Here is a 17,116-nt window from a genome sequence, read left to right as displayed (position 1 = left end):
CGTGATTTCCTCGGATTAATGTTGGTAGCCGCACTGAGTATGTGCGTGGTTTTGAGGACAGTTGTTGTAGTTGCAGAATGTACTCAATAGAGGGAGACAAGAAGTTCTGAATTACAGCACCCTCCCCTTCCCTTCCTCACCCCGACACTTTTTAATCATTTTCCCAAGTTTTGATTCCTCCCTAATTTGGTTTCTGCGCCAAGCACTTTTACCCAACTTGGAGTCTAATAATTAACAAAATAAATGAAAGCTTGTATTAAGGGAGAAAAAAAACCTAATAGTTGAGAATTAGAGGATGTCTCTTCCTAAGTAGAAAACCACCAAGTAAATCAGAAGTTAACAAATGTTCTTTGAAATCACATAACTTGAATTCAGAGTTCTGCATGGGATTCATTAGAACTTCTAAAAAAGAGAACCTTCCTATATCGGAGTTAATCTTTACTGTTCTATCAGTGGAGTTTGGAAAGAATAGGAATCCTTTCAGTGTGAAATGCTATAGCCCAGGTGGTTTGGGGATTAAATATAATTAAATGAACATTTTCCAGTATGACAGAAGTGCATCTTTCAAATGCTAGAGCCAAGTCTCCAATTCTCAGGTCATTTAAGTTTTAAGGGGAAACGAAATATCAGACTTTATATTTGGTAATAACTTGCCAACTGCTACCTCCACCCTATCTGAGGAGCCCTCGTACTGTTCCACCATCTGTATTGTGAATCAGGAAAGTGTTTCTCCAGAGATGAGAGGCACGCATGGGGAAAAGGCAAAACCCCGGATTGGTCTAACAGCACCGAATTCAGAGAAATTTGTGGCAGAAGGGAGGTTCAAACGGTACCAAATAGATTCCTCCCAAGTTCTATTTATTCCAATGGTATTTTAAGCCATCCTGTTTGCAGGGGAGCTTGTCAAAAGTGGAAGGACCAGAGGTCATTCTTGGGTTGGTGATATCTTTTTTTAATTTTTTTTAACATCTTTATTGGAGTATAATTGCTTTACAATGGTGTGTTAGTTTCTGCTTGATAACAAAGTGAATCAGCTATACATATACATATATCCCCATATCTCCTCCCTCTTGTGTCTCCCTCCCACCCTCCATATCCCAACCCTCTAGGTGGTCACAGAGCACCGAGCTGATCTTCCTCTGCTATGTGGCTGCTTCCCACTAGCTATCTGTTTTACATTTAGTAGTGTATATATGTCCATGCCACTCTCTCACTTTATCCCAGCTTACCCTTCCCCCTCCCCATGTCCTACAGTCCATTCTTTACATCTGCGTCTTTATTCCTGTCCTGCCCCTAGGTTCTTCAGACCTTTTTTTTTTTTTTAGATTCCATATATATGTGTTAGCATACGGTATTTGTTTTTCTATTTCTGACTTCACTCTGTATGACAGACTCTAGGTGCAACCACCTCACTACAAATAACTCAATTTCGTTTCTTTTTATGGCTGAGTAATATTCCATTGTATATATGTGCCACATCTTCTTTATCCATTCATCTGTTGATGGACACTTAGGTTGCTTCCATGTCCTGGCTATTGTAAATAGAGCTTCAGTGAACATTATGGTACACGACTCTTTTTGAATTATGTTTTCTCAGGGTATATGCCCAGTAGAGGGATTGCTGGGTCATATGGTAGTTCTATTTTTAGTTTTTTAAGGAACCTCCATACTGTTCTCTATAGTGGCTGTATCAATTTACATTCCCACCAACAGCTCAACAAGTTCCCTTTTCTCCACCCTCTCCAGCATTTATTGTTTCTAGATTTTTTGATGATGGCTTTTCTGACTGGTGTGAGGAGATACCTCATTGTAGTTTTGATGTGCATTTCTCTGATGATTAGTGATGTTGAGCATCCTTTCATGTGTTTCTTGGAAATCTGTATATCTTCTTTGGAGAAATGTCTATGTAGGTCTTCCACCCATTTTTGGATTGGGTTGTTTGTTTTTTTGATATGGAGCTGCATGAGCTGCTTGTAAATTTTAGAGATTAATCCATTGTCAGTTGCTTAATTTGCAAATATTTTCTCCCATTCTGAGGGTTGTCTTTTCGTCTTGTTTATGGTTTCCTTTGCTCTGCAAAAGCTTTTCAGTTTCATTAGGTCCCATTCATTTATTTTTGTTTTTATTTCCATTACTCTAGGAGGTGGGTCAAAAAGGATCTTGCTGTGATTTATGTCATAGAGTGTTCTGCCTATGTTTTCCTCTAAGAGTTTTATAGTGTCTGGCCTTCCATTTAGGTCTTTAATCCATTTTGAGTTTATTTTTGTGGATGGTGTTAGGGAGTGTTCTAATTTCATTCTTTTACATGTAGCTGTCCAGTTTTCCCAGCACCACTTATTGCAGAGACTGTCTTTCCTCCATTGTATACTCTTGTCTCCTTTATCAAAAATAAGGTGACCATATGTGCATGGGTTTATCTCTGGGCTTTCTATCCTGTTCCATTGATCGATATTTCTCTTTTTGTGCCAGTACCATACTGTCTTGATTACTGTAGCTTTGTAATATAGTCTGAAGTCCGGGAGCCTGATTCCTCCAGCTCCGCTTTTCTTTCTCGAGATTGATTTGGCTCTTCGGGGTCTTTTGTGTTTCCATACAAATTGTGCAATTTTTTGTTCTAGTTCTGTGAAAAATGCCATTGGTAGTTTGATAGGGACTGCATTGAATCTGTAGATTGCTTTGGGTAGTAGACTCATTTTCACATTATTGATTCTTCCAATCCAAGAACATGGTATATCTCTCCATCTGTTTGTATCATCTTTAATGTCTTTCATCAGTGTCTTACAGTTTTCTGCATACAGGTCTTTTGTCTCCTTAGGTAGGTTTATTCCTAGGTATTTTTTTCTTTTCGTTGCAATGGTAAATGGGAGTGTTTCCTTAATTTCTCTTTCAGATTTTTCATCATTAGTGTATAGGAATGCAAGAGATTTCTGTGCATTAATTTTGTATCCTGCTACTATACCAAATTCATTGATTAACACTAGTATTTTTCTGGTAGCATCTTTAGGATTCTCTCTGTATAGTGTCATGTCATCTGCAAACAGTGACAGCTTTACTTCTTCTTTTCTGATTTGGAAACCTTTTATTTCTTTTTCTTCTCTGATTGCTGTGGCTAAAACTTCCAAAACTATGTTGAATAATAGTGGTGAGAGTGGACAACCTTGTCTTCTCCCTGATCTTAGAGGAAATGCTTTCAGTTTTCCACCATTGAGAATGATGTTCGCTGTGGGTTTGTCATATATGGCCTTCATTGTGTTGAGGTAAGTTCCCTCTATGCCTCCTTTCTGGAGGGGTCTTATCATAAATGGGTGTTGAATTTTGTCAGAAGCTTTTTCTGCATCTATTGAGATGATCATATGGTTTTTCTCCTTCAGTTTGTTAATATGGTGTATCAAATTGATTGATTTGCATATATTGAAGGATCGTTGCATTCCTGGGATAAACCCCACTTGATCATGGTGTATGCTCCTTTTAATGTGCTGTTGGATTCTGTTTGCTAGTATTTTGTTGAAGATTTTTTCATCTATGTTCATCAGTGATATTGGCCTGTGGTTTTCTTTCTTTGTGACATCTTTGTCTGGTTTTGGTATCAGGGTGACGGTGGCCTCGTAGAATGAGTTTGGGAGTGTTCCTCCCTCTGCTATACTTTGGAAGAGTTTGAGAAGGATAGGTGTTAGCTCTTTTCTAAATGTTTGATAAAGTTCACCTGTGAAGCCATCTGGTCCTGGGCTTTTGTTTGTTCAAAGATTTTTAATCACAGTCTCAATTTCAGTGCTTGTGATTGGTCTGTTTATACTTTCTCTTTCTTCCTGGTTCAGTCTCGGAAGGTTGTGATTTTCTAAGAATTTGTCCATTTCTTCCAGGTTGTCCATTTTGTTGGCATAGAGTTGCTTGTAGTAATCTCTCATGATCCTTTGTATTTCTGCAGTGTCAGTTGTTACTTCTCCTTTTTCATTTCTAATTCTATTGATTTGAGTCTTCTCCCTTTTTTTCTTGATGAGTCTGGCTAATGGTTTATCAATTTTGTTTATCTTCTCAAAGAAGCAGCTTGTAGTTTTATTGATCTTTGCTATCGTTTCCTTCATTTCTTTTTCATTTATTTCTGATTTGATCTTTATGATTTCTTTCCGTTTGCTAACTTTGGGGTTTTTGTGTTCTTCTTTCTAGAATTGCTTTAGGTGTACGTTTAGCTTGTTTACTTGAGATGTTTCTTGTTTCTTGAGGTAGGATTATATTGCTATAAACTTCCCTCTTAGAACTGCTTTTCCTGCATCCCATAGGTTTTGGGTCATCGTGTTTTCATTGTCATTTGTTTCTAGGTATTTTTTGATTTCCTGTTTGATTTCTTCAGTGATCTCTTGGTTATTTAGTAGTGTATTGTTTAGCCTCCATGTGTTTGTATTTTGTACAGATTTTTTCCTGTAATTGATATCTAGTCTCATAGCATGTGGTCAGAAAAGATACTTGATATGATTTCAATTTTCTTAAATCTCTCAAGGCTTGATTTCTGACCCAAGATATGATCTATCCTGGAGATTGTTCCATGAGCACTTGAGAAGAAAGTGTATTCTGTTGTTTTTGGATGGAATGTCCTATAAATATCAATTAAGTCCATCTTGTTTAATGTATCATTTAAAGCTTGTGTTTCCTTATTTATTTTCATTTTGGATGATCTGTCCATTGGCGAAAGTGGGGTGCTAAAGTCCCCTACTATGATTGTGTTACTGTTGATTTCCCCTTTTATGGCCTTTAGCATTTGCCTTATGTATTGAGGTGCTCCAGTGTTGGGTGCATAAATATTTACAATTGCTATATCTTGTTCTTGGATTGATCTCTTGATCATTATGTAGTGTCCTCTTTGTCTCTTGTAATAGTCTTTATTTTAAAGTCTTATTTTGTCTGATATGAGAATTGGTACTCCAACTTTCCTTTGATTTCCATTTACGTGGAATATCTTTTTCCATCCCCTCACTTTCAGTCTGTATGTGTCCCTAGGTCTGAAGTGGGTCTCTTATAGACAGCATATATACGGGTCTTGTTTTGTATCCATTCAGCCAGTCTGTGTCTTTTGGTTGGAACATTCAATCCATTTACTTTTAAGGTAGTTATCGATATGTATGTTCCTATTACCATTTTCTTAATTGTTTGGGGTTTGTTATTGTAGGTCTTTTCCTTCTCTTGTGTTTCCTGCCTAGAGAGGTTCCTTTAGCATTTGTTATAAAGCTGGTTAGGTGGTGCTGAATTCTCTTAGCTTTTGCTTGTCGGTAAAGGTTTTGATTTCTCCGTCAAATCTGAATGAGATCCTTGCTGGGTAGAGTAATCTTGGTTGTAGGTTTTTCCCTTTCATCACTTTAAATATGTCCTGCCACTCCCTTCTGGCTTGCTGAGTTTCTGCTGAAAGATCAGCTGTTAACCTTATGGGGATTCCCTTGTGTGTTATTTGTTGTTTTTCCCTTGCTGCTTTTAATATTTTTGTTTGTATTTAATTTTTGATAGTTTGATTAATATGTGTCTTGGCACGTTTCTCCTTGGATTTATACTGTATGGGACTCTCTGTGCCTCCTGGACTTTGGTGGCTCTTTCCTTTCCCATGTTAGGGAAGTTTTCAACTATAATCTCTTCAAATAGTTTCTCAGTCCCTTTCTGTTTCTCTTCTTCTTCTGGGACCCCTATATTTTGAATGTTGATGAGTTTTATGTTGTACCAGAGGTCTCTGAGACTGTCCTCAATTCTTTTCATTCTTTTTTCTTTATTCTGCTCTACAGTAGTTATTTGCACTATTTTATCTTGCAGGTCACTTATCCATTCTTCTGCCTCAGTTATTCTTCTATTGGTCCCTTCCAGAGAATTTTTAATTTCATTTATTGTGTTGTTCATCATTGTTTGTTTGCTCTCTAGTTCTTCTACGTCCTTGTTAAACGTTTGTTGTATTTTCTCCATTCTATTTCCAAGATTTTGGATCACCTTTACTATCATTACTCTGAATTCTTTTTCAGGTAGACTGCCTAATTCCTCTTCATTTGTTTGGTCTGGTGAGTTTTTACCTTGCTCCTTCATCTGCTGTGTCTTTCTGTGTCTTCTCATTTTGCTTAACTTACTGTGTTTGGGGTCTCCTTTTCACAGGATGCAGATTCATATTTCCCGTTGTTTTTGGTGTCTGCCCTCAGTGGCTACGGTTGGTTCAGTGGGTTGTGTAGGCCTCCTGGTGGAGGGGACTGGTGCCTGTGTTCTGGTGGATGAGGCTGGATCTTGTCTTTGTGGTGAGCAGGACCACGTCCTGTGGTGTGTTTTGGGGTATTTGTGACCTTATTATGATTTTAGGCAGCCTCTCTGCTAATGGGTGGGGTTGTATTCCTGTCTTGCTAGTTGTTTTGCGTAGGGTATCCAGCACTGTAGCTTGCTGGTCGTTGAGTGGAGCTGGATCTCAGCGTTGAGATGGAGATCTCTGGAAGAGCTTTTGCCGTTTGATATTATGTGGATCCAGGATGTCTCAGGTGGACCAGTGTCCTGAACTCAGCTCTTCCACCTCAGAGGCACAGGCCTGACACCCAGCTGGAGCACCAAGACTCTGTCAGCCACATGGCTTAGAAGAAAAGGGAGAAAAAAAGAAACAAAGAAAGAAAGAGAATAATAAAGTTATTAAAATGAAACATAAAAAATTATTAAAAATAAAGAAAAAATTAAAAAGTAATAAAAAAGAAAGAAGAGAGCAACCAAACAAAACACAAATTCACCAGTGATAACAAGTGCTAAAAAACTACACTTAAAAAAAAAAATTAAAAAAAGGACAGACAGAACCCTAGGACAAATGGTAAAAGCAAAACTATACAGAGAAAATCACACTCCACCTCCTTAATTTGGGATGATTCGTTGTCTATTCATGGATTCCACAGATGCAGGGTACATCAAGTTGATTGTGGAGATTTAATCCGCTGCTCCTGAGGCTGCTGGGAGAGATTTCCCTTTTTCTTCTTTGTTCGCACAGCTCCCTGGACTCAGCTTTGGATTTGGCCCCCCCTCTGCGTGTAGGTCGCCCGAGGGCGTCTATTCTTCGCTCAGACAGGACAGAGTTAAAGGAGCCGCTGATTCGGGGGCTCTGGCTCACTCAGGCCGCGGGGAGGGAGGGGTACGGATGTGGGACGAGCCTGCGGCGGCAGAGGCCGGCGTGACATTGCACCAGCCTGAGGCGCGCCGTGCGTTCTCCCGGGGAAGTTGTCCCTGAATCACGGAAACCTGGCTGTGGCGGGCTGCACAGGCTCCCGGGAGGGGAGGTGTGGATAAGTGACCTGTGCTCGCACACAGGCATCTTGGTGGCGGCAGCAGCAGCCTTAGCATCTCATGCCCGTCTCTGGGGTCCGTGCTGATAGCCGCGGCTCGCGCCCGTCTCTAGAGCTCGTTTAGGCGGTGCTCTGAATCCCCTGTCCTCGCGCACCCCGAAACAACGGTCTCTTGCCTCTTCGGCAGCTCCAGACTTTTTCCCGGACTCCCTCCCGGCGAGTTGTGGTTCACTAGCCCCCTTCAGGCTGTGTTCACGCAGCCAAGGTTGGTGATATCTTTACCTTCCATTAACACCAGGGGTGATAGAGGTTTCTAATACCTAAAGACAGCTTTTTAAGAACACAGTTCCCATTTCCCATTTCTTATCTCAGCATAAAAGACCTTAACAACCCCAGATATCATTGTGTGTAACCTTTCCCTATGGAACATGCCCCCAGTGAGGCCTAATGGTGGGGTTTGTCTGTGACAGGTGGGAGGGGGGAATCGGTGGAACTCTTGGTGGCCATTTGAAAGTATTGTCTGCTACACCTGTTCTCTTTTGTTTTTTGTCCATTTAGAGGGTGTAACAAAATAAAGTCCAAGGGCTTTCCCAGACGTTTCCATGAAGTGCCTTCTTCTGGGGAGAGAGGAGAGAAGGGGAGCAGGTGAGGGGCAGTCAAGCTTAAGGTGGGGGAGGGGGGTCTCTTTGGCCGGGACTGGTTTGCCGGATTTTTGTTCTGTTGCCATGGGGATTAAAGCCCGCTAGACAGCACGGTGCTGAAACTCACCTGTTCTACCCCAGCTCCCAAAAGTATGACTTGCAAATGCCAGTGCAGCTTGCAGGTAGCTGGTAGCAACTAAATTTATGTCCTGCGCGTGCTTGCTTTGCTTGATTTTGCCACTTGGGGGGATGTTTTCTGTTTCTAGGACGGGGGTGCGTTCTGTGTTTATGTGTCTGTATGTCTGTTGCATCCATTTTCTTTCTGAAATTTCAGATGTTTGCATGTTTGAGAGTTTGAAAACAAAGCCGTTTATGCATGCGTTTAGCCTTATAAGTGAAAAATACCTTGTAGAAACCTAAATTTGTAGAAGAGTTAAAGAAGACGACTAGGAAGGGAAGAACAAGTAAATGGGGTTACACCGTGTGTTTTTCCATAAGAAGGCTAAAATTTAAAAAAATAAATAAAAGTTCTAGATAGCTTGAATACTTGAAAAAATTGTTGTCCTGGCAAGATTTATAATAAACCTTTAGAATTCGGGATTATGTAATTTTAATCACCACACATGAGCCCTTGATAATACTTTTGTAAGGCTTATCTAGGCAAACTGCTTAATATGGTAATTAATACTTTAATATTAAATGGCCAATTAGGATAATTCACTAGTTAATATTTTGTTGTGAGTAGTCCTTTATTACTTTCAATGAACCAATTTATTGAATTTACATTAGAATTTTTACATGGAATTATTTGTCTCCATTGGTTGTGGGTAAATCAGATTATTAGATGAAATTGTAGATATCCACCCACTATAATCAGGGATACCTATGAGACGTATACCTATCCTAAGATGGTATAGTATAAGAATTATGGGAGATTAATGAGAAATTCTATGATCCATCTTCTTTTAAGGTCAACGGTGCAATTTTGGCCTTTTAGAGAAAGGCAGTAACTGCTGACTCTGGTAATGTAATTATTCTTTCTATGATCTCTTTTTACTTATTGAAGTCTTCAATTTTGAATCACATTTTCAACACTCCAAGGGTAAAAACTGAAAGAGAAACGCCTCTGTACAAACTTTCGATTCAAAGATCTAATCTTAAGAGGGAGACCTTGAACATCAATTAAATGCCTACCTTTTATGCCCAGTTCATTATAAATATAATGTGGTTTTGACTGTAACACTTTTAAAAGCCAGCATTACCTCGTGGATGGCACAAAGATAAATGCTCTTCCAATTTCTAAGTCCTTTCCAGAAATGATGCCGTAGCCAAGTGGACTGTTAGACTGTTACTAAGTCTAATTTTTGTACTTGGCCCCAAATGTGGGAGTGTGCTCGTTAGAGATATATTTTAGATCCTGAGAGGCTATGTTTTGTTATAAAGCACTTCAGTCCCTCTGGTATCTTCTGTACTTCTGAGTGCCAGAAGCTTGGGGGAAGCACAGTTTTATGTAGGTCTAGAAGTTGAGAACTATCTTGGGAAACTACAAGTATTTATAGAATTCACCTACTTGTGAATCATGTCTTTGACTTTACTTTTTTTAATAGAATTAGGAACTAAGACAGACCTTGGCTCAGGGAGTTGTGAGCTCTCACTGCAGCTCTACCTCCTCCTGGCTCTGTGACCTTGAGTTACTTCCCGAAGCCCTCTGAGCCTCAACTGACTCATCTAGAAAATGGGTCTAGTAATCGTTCCTTGTCTCAGGGCTGTGAAGAGTAAATGAGGTAATAGGTGTAAAATGCTTAGTGCGTGAAATTTATTACCCCATTAGAAGATGAGGGAACCGGGGCTCTGAGAAGTTACTTGTCGGGGCCACCCTGCTCAGGTGGCCGAGTGGGGACTGCCACCCCTGTGGTCTGAGTCCTTAGTGATGCCGCCTCTCCTCACTGCCCCACGTGCTGTGCTGACTTCTCCATGGTGAAGATATGGGCCTGGTAAAGACGTATTCTCAAGTCTCCGCTCTTCTCTGCTGGCTACCCTGCCATACTCTCTCCCTCCAGAGCCTGCCATTCCTCACTCCTCCTGAGGGTTCTGTGTCCTGAAGACCTCCAGCCAGCCCACTTTCCCCTCCCCTCCCCCTACTCTATCCCCAGGAGCTTTTGTGGAGCCCCCTGACCCAGTTGCATCCTTTGCTGCTCTATAGGAAGCCTTCCAGGGGACAGGGGGGCCCTGTTCCTCTTGGCCCCTTTGTCTAACCTCACTGGCCTTAACCACTCCTCTCCCACGTCAGGAGGGAGGGAGGGTCAGTGCAGTCCAAGGGTGGACAGAATCACCAAGCAGGACCAAGCCTGTAAGAAGGGATCGCTGATTATCTCCCCAGAAGGGGGAAGAAAAAGCAATAAAAATCAGACCCAAGTATTTACTTTTCCAAAAAAGTTGTAAATTTTTCAATGTTTTAGGATTTTGAATAGGTAATACTTGACATGGGTCAAAAGTCAAAAAGTGTAAAATTATATAGACTCCGAGATCTCCATGCCATCACCCACCCACCAAACCCTGCTTCCTACCCCATCATGAACAGGTAACCACTACTACTAGGTAATTGTCTATTCTTAAAGGTTGCTCTGTGTGTGTGTGTGTGTGTGTGTGTGTGTGTGTGTATGTGTGTGTTTGAACCTATATCCCCTTATCTCCTTTTACAGAGGAGAATACTGCATACACTGTCATAAACCTTCTTTTTTCACGTGATTTTTCTCTATGCGTATATAGTTTTCTCATTCTTTTTTTACAGAAGCACGATATTTTTTTGTATAGTTGTGTCGTGATTTGTTTAACTAGTCTCCTGTGGCTGTCATTTTGGTTGTTCTCAGGTCTTCTGTTATGACAAACAATAGTGTGGTGAATAACTTTATATGTTATTTTGCAAGTGGATGAGTCTATTTGTAGGATAAATTCAAGAAATTGGCTGTTTTACGAGCTATGTGCATTTGTAATTTTGATAGATGGTGACACATTGCTCTCTCTGGGGAGACACCAAGGTGGGCTTCTACTCGCAGTGCATGAGTCTGCCTATTTCCCTACAGCTTTTCCAGCACAGGGTGTTGTCAAACTTCGGCATTTTTGCTAACCTTATAGGTGAAAAAAAATGGTGTCTTAGTGTAGTTTTAATAAAGTGTTCTCTGTTATTGTAAGTGAGGCTAAACATCTTTCATGTGTCTGTGCCATTTGTATTCCTTTTTCTGTAAATTGTTTTATCTTTTGCTCATTCTTCCTTTGCATTGTCAGTCGTTTTCTATTTAAGAGAGCGCTCTCTTGTCAGCAATATGGGTTGCAGATTTTTTTTTCCTAATTTGTGGTTTGTCTTTTAACTGTGTTTATGCTGCTTCTTTCATGTTGATATAATTGGATTTATCCATAAATTTCTTCTTTGGTTTCTGAGTTTTGAGTCGTCATTAGAAAATCTTTCCCCATTCTGAGGTTACTTTTTTTAAGGTACTTTTATGGCTTCAAATTTTAATGTGAAATTCTTAAATCATTTGGAATTTAACCTGGTTGATGGTATGATGTCTGAATCAACTTTTTTTTTCCCAGATGGTCCCAGGTATTTAAAAAGTACTGCAATCTGGGGCTGTTTAGTGAAGAAGCACGTAATACCTCACTAGATCCTTAAAATAAGACTCTTACAGCAAAAGCCTGACTGACTTCAGTTCAGTTAGTATGTTAATGAAATAAGTAGTTGCCAAAGGTTTTTACCAGACCATTTTATGATACAGATACTGAATCATATGTGCAATAAATAAAATGTGAATTTCCAAAATAAGTTGGACCCATCCTGTCCCCGTTAACCCTCCCAGTCAGTGGGGAATTGTGTCAGGGCTCTAAAAGAGCGGCAAGATAAGGTGCAGAGTTCCTGAAGCCTCAGTCCAGAAATGGAGAACATTCCAGGCCAGGGTCCTAACTAAACGGGAGATGACTTCAAAGCCTTCTTTCAGGGTAACAGCTGGGAGTGTTGGCAAGGACTGCCCAGAGCTCACTTCCTTAAAACCAGCTGGAACATACAAACTGCCCTGTTCAGGTTCTCAGTCTTGTCAAAATGTGGTTTATGAAGTGACCTTTTCCTCTCTTATCTCCTGGAAAGCGTTACCAGTACTTCAGGGTGTCTGCAAGGGTTTCTTGGCAGACTTAATATCTAGCTAGGAGGTATGTTGCCTTGAGACCACTGATGTGGATATAATTTGTTAATTTTCTCCCACCTTCCTAAGATGTTAATTGCAGGCAGTCTGTATCCTCCAATAAAATTCTCACTGCAGAAATCAGATTTTTGTCACTTCCAGCTGTAACGAGACTTGCACAGCACATCTCTCCTGCCCACGTGAGATCCAAAATATTTCAAAACGCTTTCTACTCATTTAATATCTCTTCGCTCTGTCACCCCTCCCCCCCCACTCAGCTTCAACATAATTTTGTTCGCTTTTCTCTTCCCCTTCCTCCCATCATCTCCTCCTCACACCTGACAAGCCCCACTGATCCAGGTTATGGCAACCATCTGTCCCAGGATTTCCAGGCTAGCCCCGATGTGGATTATGCCATTAGGTTATCCCCACAAGGACATTGGTATTTGTCAGATCCCGTGTCTCTTTGACGGTTTGCAGAATATGCAAATGAGAAACACAGCCCTCAATTCTTTTTTTCTAGAAGATCCCCTCCTGAAAAGATACTCCAAGTATAAACTGAGTTTGACAAACAGAGTCATTTAACGTGCAGTAAAGGAAACTGAACCGCAAGTGAGTGGTTGCATGTGAAACACCTCAGCTCAGAACTTACACTGGGCTCTTTTCTAAGCAGGACCCCCGCATTATTTCTAGCAGACCCTCCTCTTTGAGGAAAAGCCCATCAACGCCCACAGACTTTTCCTTCTATTGTTGTCTTTGTCACTTCCATTTCTTGAAACATTTTGCCCTAATATATCAATCCATGTCTTTTTTAACACAGCCCTCAGTCATCTTCCTGGAAGGCATGCGAACGTGTTACCACTTTATATTTATAAATGGCTCTTATTCATACACGGTTTACTACAACAGCTCCATTTACAAAAGTAAATACTAACATGATTTCTGTACTCAACAGCGTGAGAATGAACGGGATTATTAGCGGGCGTGCCGCCGTAAATTTAGATGAGGGCAGTATACAAATCAGTTACGATTACTTAATTAATATTCAACAGCAGCTCAGCCAATGGCCCGTTCTAGCCTGCAATTAGCATTTTGAGCTGCACGCCACTGACAAACTCCTTGTCACTCCGATGTGATTATAAAAGCATTGAGCTCAATTTGAAGACAGTGACTTGGTTCCTAATCCCTATATATCAGTATTTGGTTATTTTGTAATCCCGGGTTTTTCACAGGAGTCTAGAAATCGTGTTGTGATCCCGCTCTCGCCCCAGCCCCATCAGTCATGCTGATGCTAAGGGCAGTGTTACTATAAGCCGAGGACCCTGGATCACAACAGGGTGACATCTCAAGCTTGCCAAAGGGATGCCCATTTTGACCCAGATTTCTAGAGACCTCCGAAACCCCCTCTCCTGTAAGCGGGTCTGGATTTCTGCCTTCGGAGGAGCCGTACGGAGTGGAACTCCACACATTTCCAGTATTCAATCTTCCTGGACTGGAGGTCGGCACTTAGCTTTTGAAAAGTATCAGTCACCTAAATTATTCCCAGCTTCCTGTTCGAGGGGCAGAAAGAGGTCTAAGTAAGAAAATTGTTAGGACACATCAGAGGTTATCTAAGCAGGTACCTGGGAAAACAGAAGCAGCAGAAAGGAACGCCTTTCTGCGGAAGTTTGCTCTCACTGGGTGTTCTGCCTTAAGATGTGTCAGATTCCTGGAAAGAAACGAGAGGCAAGGAAGGGAGAGTCTAGAGGGTTCCTGCTTATCTTTGTAGTTTGCTGCATTTTGTTTGACTAGGAAGCCTCTGTAACTTGAGTCTATTAAGTTATAAAGCACAGCCAGAGTAGCTGGGGGTGTGTGTGTGTGTGTGTGTGTGTGTGTGTGTGTGTGTGTGTGTGTGTGTGTGTGTGTGTGTGTGTGTGTGTGTGTGTGTGTGTGTGTGTGTGTGTGTGTGTGTTGCTGCATTTTGTTTGACTAGGAAGCCTCTGTAACTTGAGTCTATTAAGTTATAAAGCACAGCCAGAGTAGCTGGGGGTGTGTGTGTGTGTGTGTGTGTGTGTGTGTGTGTGTGTGTGTGTGTGTGTGTGTGTGTGTGTGTATTTCATTCGTCAAGAGAGCCAATTAAACACACCAGCCTGTCCTGTGCTGGCAGCATGTGTGTTTCGGTGGGGAGCTCTGGGAATTGGCATTGATGGCTTACTGATCTCGGTTGGTAGAAGATGTACTTTGACATGAGCTGTGCTTTCTCAAGAATAGAATTTTTTTTTTTTTTTTTTCGGTAAGTGGGCCTCTCACTGTTGTGGCCTCTCCCGCTGCAGAGCGCAGGCTCCGGACGTGCAGGCTCAGCAGCCATGGCTCACGGGCCCAGCCGCTCCACGGCATGTGGGATCTTCCCGGACCGGGACACGAACCCGTGTCCCCTGCATCGGCAGGCGGACTCTCAACCACTGCGCCACCAGGGAAGCCTAAGAGTAGAATTTTTGATTTTTGAAAAAGTCTCTCTTCAAAATATATGTCTTATTTGAAAGAATGCAAAGTTATTTTTAGAAATTTCAGTCCGAGACCCATTGTTCATGACTAAGCTTTAAGTGTCTGTGGGTTTTTAGAAGCCAGGCTGATGCATATGTGCCCATTCCTGCCACGAGGCCTTCAGACACCGGATGGGTCTGGACCACAGGCAGTGGGGTGTGGTCTTGAGACCAGGGAGCTGCTAGCCAGGATCCACTTCTGATCAACTACCGGAGAGGATCTAGTACATTATCCTTTTCACTTCTAGTCAAGCCTTTCATAGAAATCTTAAACTATGAGCCCATGTTGCTTTTCTAAAAAGGGATAAAGGAAGGGAGAGTAATATAGAAAGCTTGTTTCCATTTTGCTACTTAGAACTTCCTGTGAGATACACATAGTTGACCATCTTTGGTCAAAAACCAGAAGCATTTGGCTTGTGTTCTGGGGCTGTGTCATGTGAAACATGCATACCGTTAAACGGTAGACTCTCGGGCTTCCCTGGTGGCGCAGTGGTTGAGAGTCCGCCTGCCGATGCAGGGGACACGGGTTCGTGCCCAGGTCCGGGAAGATCCCACATGCCGCGGAGCGGCTGGGCCAATGAGCCATGGCCGCTGAGCCTGCGCGTCCGGAGCCTGTGCTCCGCAGCGGGAGAGGCCACAGCAGTGAGAGGCCCACGTACAGCAAAAACAAATAAATAAATAAATAAAAATAATTAAAAGCATTTAAAAAAAAAAAAAGGTAGACTCTCATTCAAGGTGAGAGATGCTTAGTCTGTGAGAGGCATAGGAGAAGTGGGACCCAGAGACTCACATCTCCCATTTCATTTTCATTCTGGCCCAGATTCCCCTCAAGTTGAATGGAGGAAAAGTATCTCCTGCAAACTGGGATGTCTTTTTCTTGCATCCATCTGGGAGCATTCAGTGAACGTGCGATGGAACTCTATAGTGGTACTTGCTTCACGGGCCAGGGAGGGGGAGTTTAGAAAGCCATCTAACTCGGTGGTTTTCAAATTTGTTCAAGTGGCAGGACGCCTGGAATTCAGGAAATCAGAACATCATGAACCGCTTGATAGTAAAGTTCGTATCGACAACTTCAGTTCCTTCATAGAAACTAAAATTTATTTTGCTGGCAGACAATAAAGCCATAAAGCCACAAAGGTGGCTTAAAAGGTAGCTTTAGGAGGAAAAACTTTCATTTGAGAAATCTGAGTTTCTTCTGTGCTGAGACTTCTGTTCTATCCAGTGGCAGAACACTTGGCCCCAACTTGGAGAATTCCATCCTATTTCTGAGAAACTTATAACAGAAACAAAGCAGAAGACCTTTCACGTTTTTATTCAAGTATATGCAATACAGTTTTTCTTTCTGTGTTTGAGATGAGTATGTTAACGTCCTTGAATTCTATTTTTTTTAACTTTTTTTTTTTTTTGGGCTGCGCCGTGCAGCATGAGGGATCTTAGTTCCCTGACCAGGGATCAAACCCATCCCCCGGCATTGGGAGCGCAGAGCCTCACTGGACCACCAGGGACGTCCCCATCCTTGAATTGTTAATACTGTTTCCTATCTCATGGGGACCCTTTAAAATCGAGAGTCTTCTCTGGGCATTTTTAAGGTGCCTGCCATTCAAGATTGTTTTATTTTGTTAGGGCTTTCCTAGAGTGCTGGAGACTCTCGGGAACCGTTTTTCTCTATTTTAAAAGCTTCCCAAACCAAAGAGATACGTGCCTCTGGGTGATAACCAGTGCGTGATTGAAAGTTCAGTGGGGTGCGCGTGTGTGCGTGCATGGGTTGGTGGGGGTAGCTGACTGACGTCAGGACCCTCCAAAACTAAGGTGGACTTAAATTCCTAAATTGGGAAACTCAGAGTGTCAGGAAAACACATGCTCAAAGGTAGATGAGGCAAAGTAAAAGATAACTAATTTGGATCATTACTAAGCCAGTCAGGGTCAAATAAAAAAAACAGATCTGTTCTCCGTTCCTTAAAGCACATATATATAGGGGTAGGGGTGGGCAGAGAAAAAGGAAAGAAAGAAAGAAGGCGGCAAGCAGTGAAAACAGAATTTATGGTGGGAACCCATCGGACTTTAATTTGTAGTGAAACTTGAAAATGTATTTTTTTATTCCAAACATGATCTACTTTATAGTTTTCCCTTTTTAAGGTACTGGCATAAACAAATGCTCACTGTGAAGAAATAATTTTAGAAAATGACTCTTGATGATCCTAGAATCTTTTTCATTCAGTGAGGGGTTTTAGAGTCAGTTATTTGAAAGTGAATTGGACCTAGACAGAACTTTGAAATTGCATGCTTGGTGACATAGTCGGACATTTTCAGAAATTTTATCTCCATTTTCCTGAGCTCAGAATTAGAGACAAGACTGCCTCTTCGAACACTTCACAGTTGAGACATTTAGAGACATTAAAACTTCCATTTTCTTTTCCTCTTCTCCAAAATCACAGCCTTTACATTTTTATTCCTGGATACTGCTGGAGGTAAAACAAAACAAAACAAACCCTCTCCTGAGATTTCTC

At 41.5% G+C, this 17,116-nt stretch overlaps 1 protein-coding gene across 3 annotated transcripts in view; it reads left to right on the top strand.

The window, feature by feature from the left end:
• Positions 1-17,116, top strand: part of PTPRG (protein tyrosine phosphatase receptor type G) — a 731,646-nt gene that overhangs the window by 651,807 nt on the left and 62,723 nt on the right. For 2 of the 3 annotated variants that reach the window (XM_033424736.2, XM_004267970.3), the window contains exon 14: positions 7,833-7,919. The exons of the other annotated variant lie outside the window; for it this stretch is intronic. In XM_033424736.2, coding sequence (XP_033280627.1) covers positions 7,833-7,919 — 87 coding nt within the window. The remainder of the gene's footprint in view (positions 1-7,832; positions 7,920-17,116) is intronic. 3 annotated transcript variants of the gene reach the window in all.

Source organism: Orcinus orca, chromosome 10 (assembly GCF_937001465.1).
Source record: "Orcinus orca chromosome 10, mOrcOrc1.1, whole genome shotgun sequence".
Lineage (NCBI taxonomy): Eukaryota > Metazoa > Chordata > Mammalia > Artiodactyla > Delphinidae > Orcinus > Orcinus orca.
The sequence above is the reverse complement of the archived record's forward strand: the minus strand, read 5'-3'. Positions and strand labels throughout refer to the sequence as shown.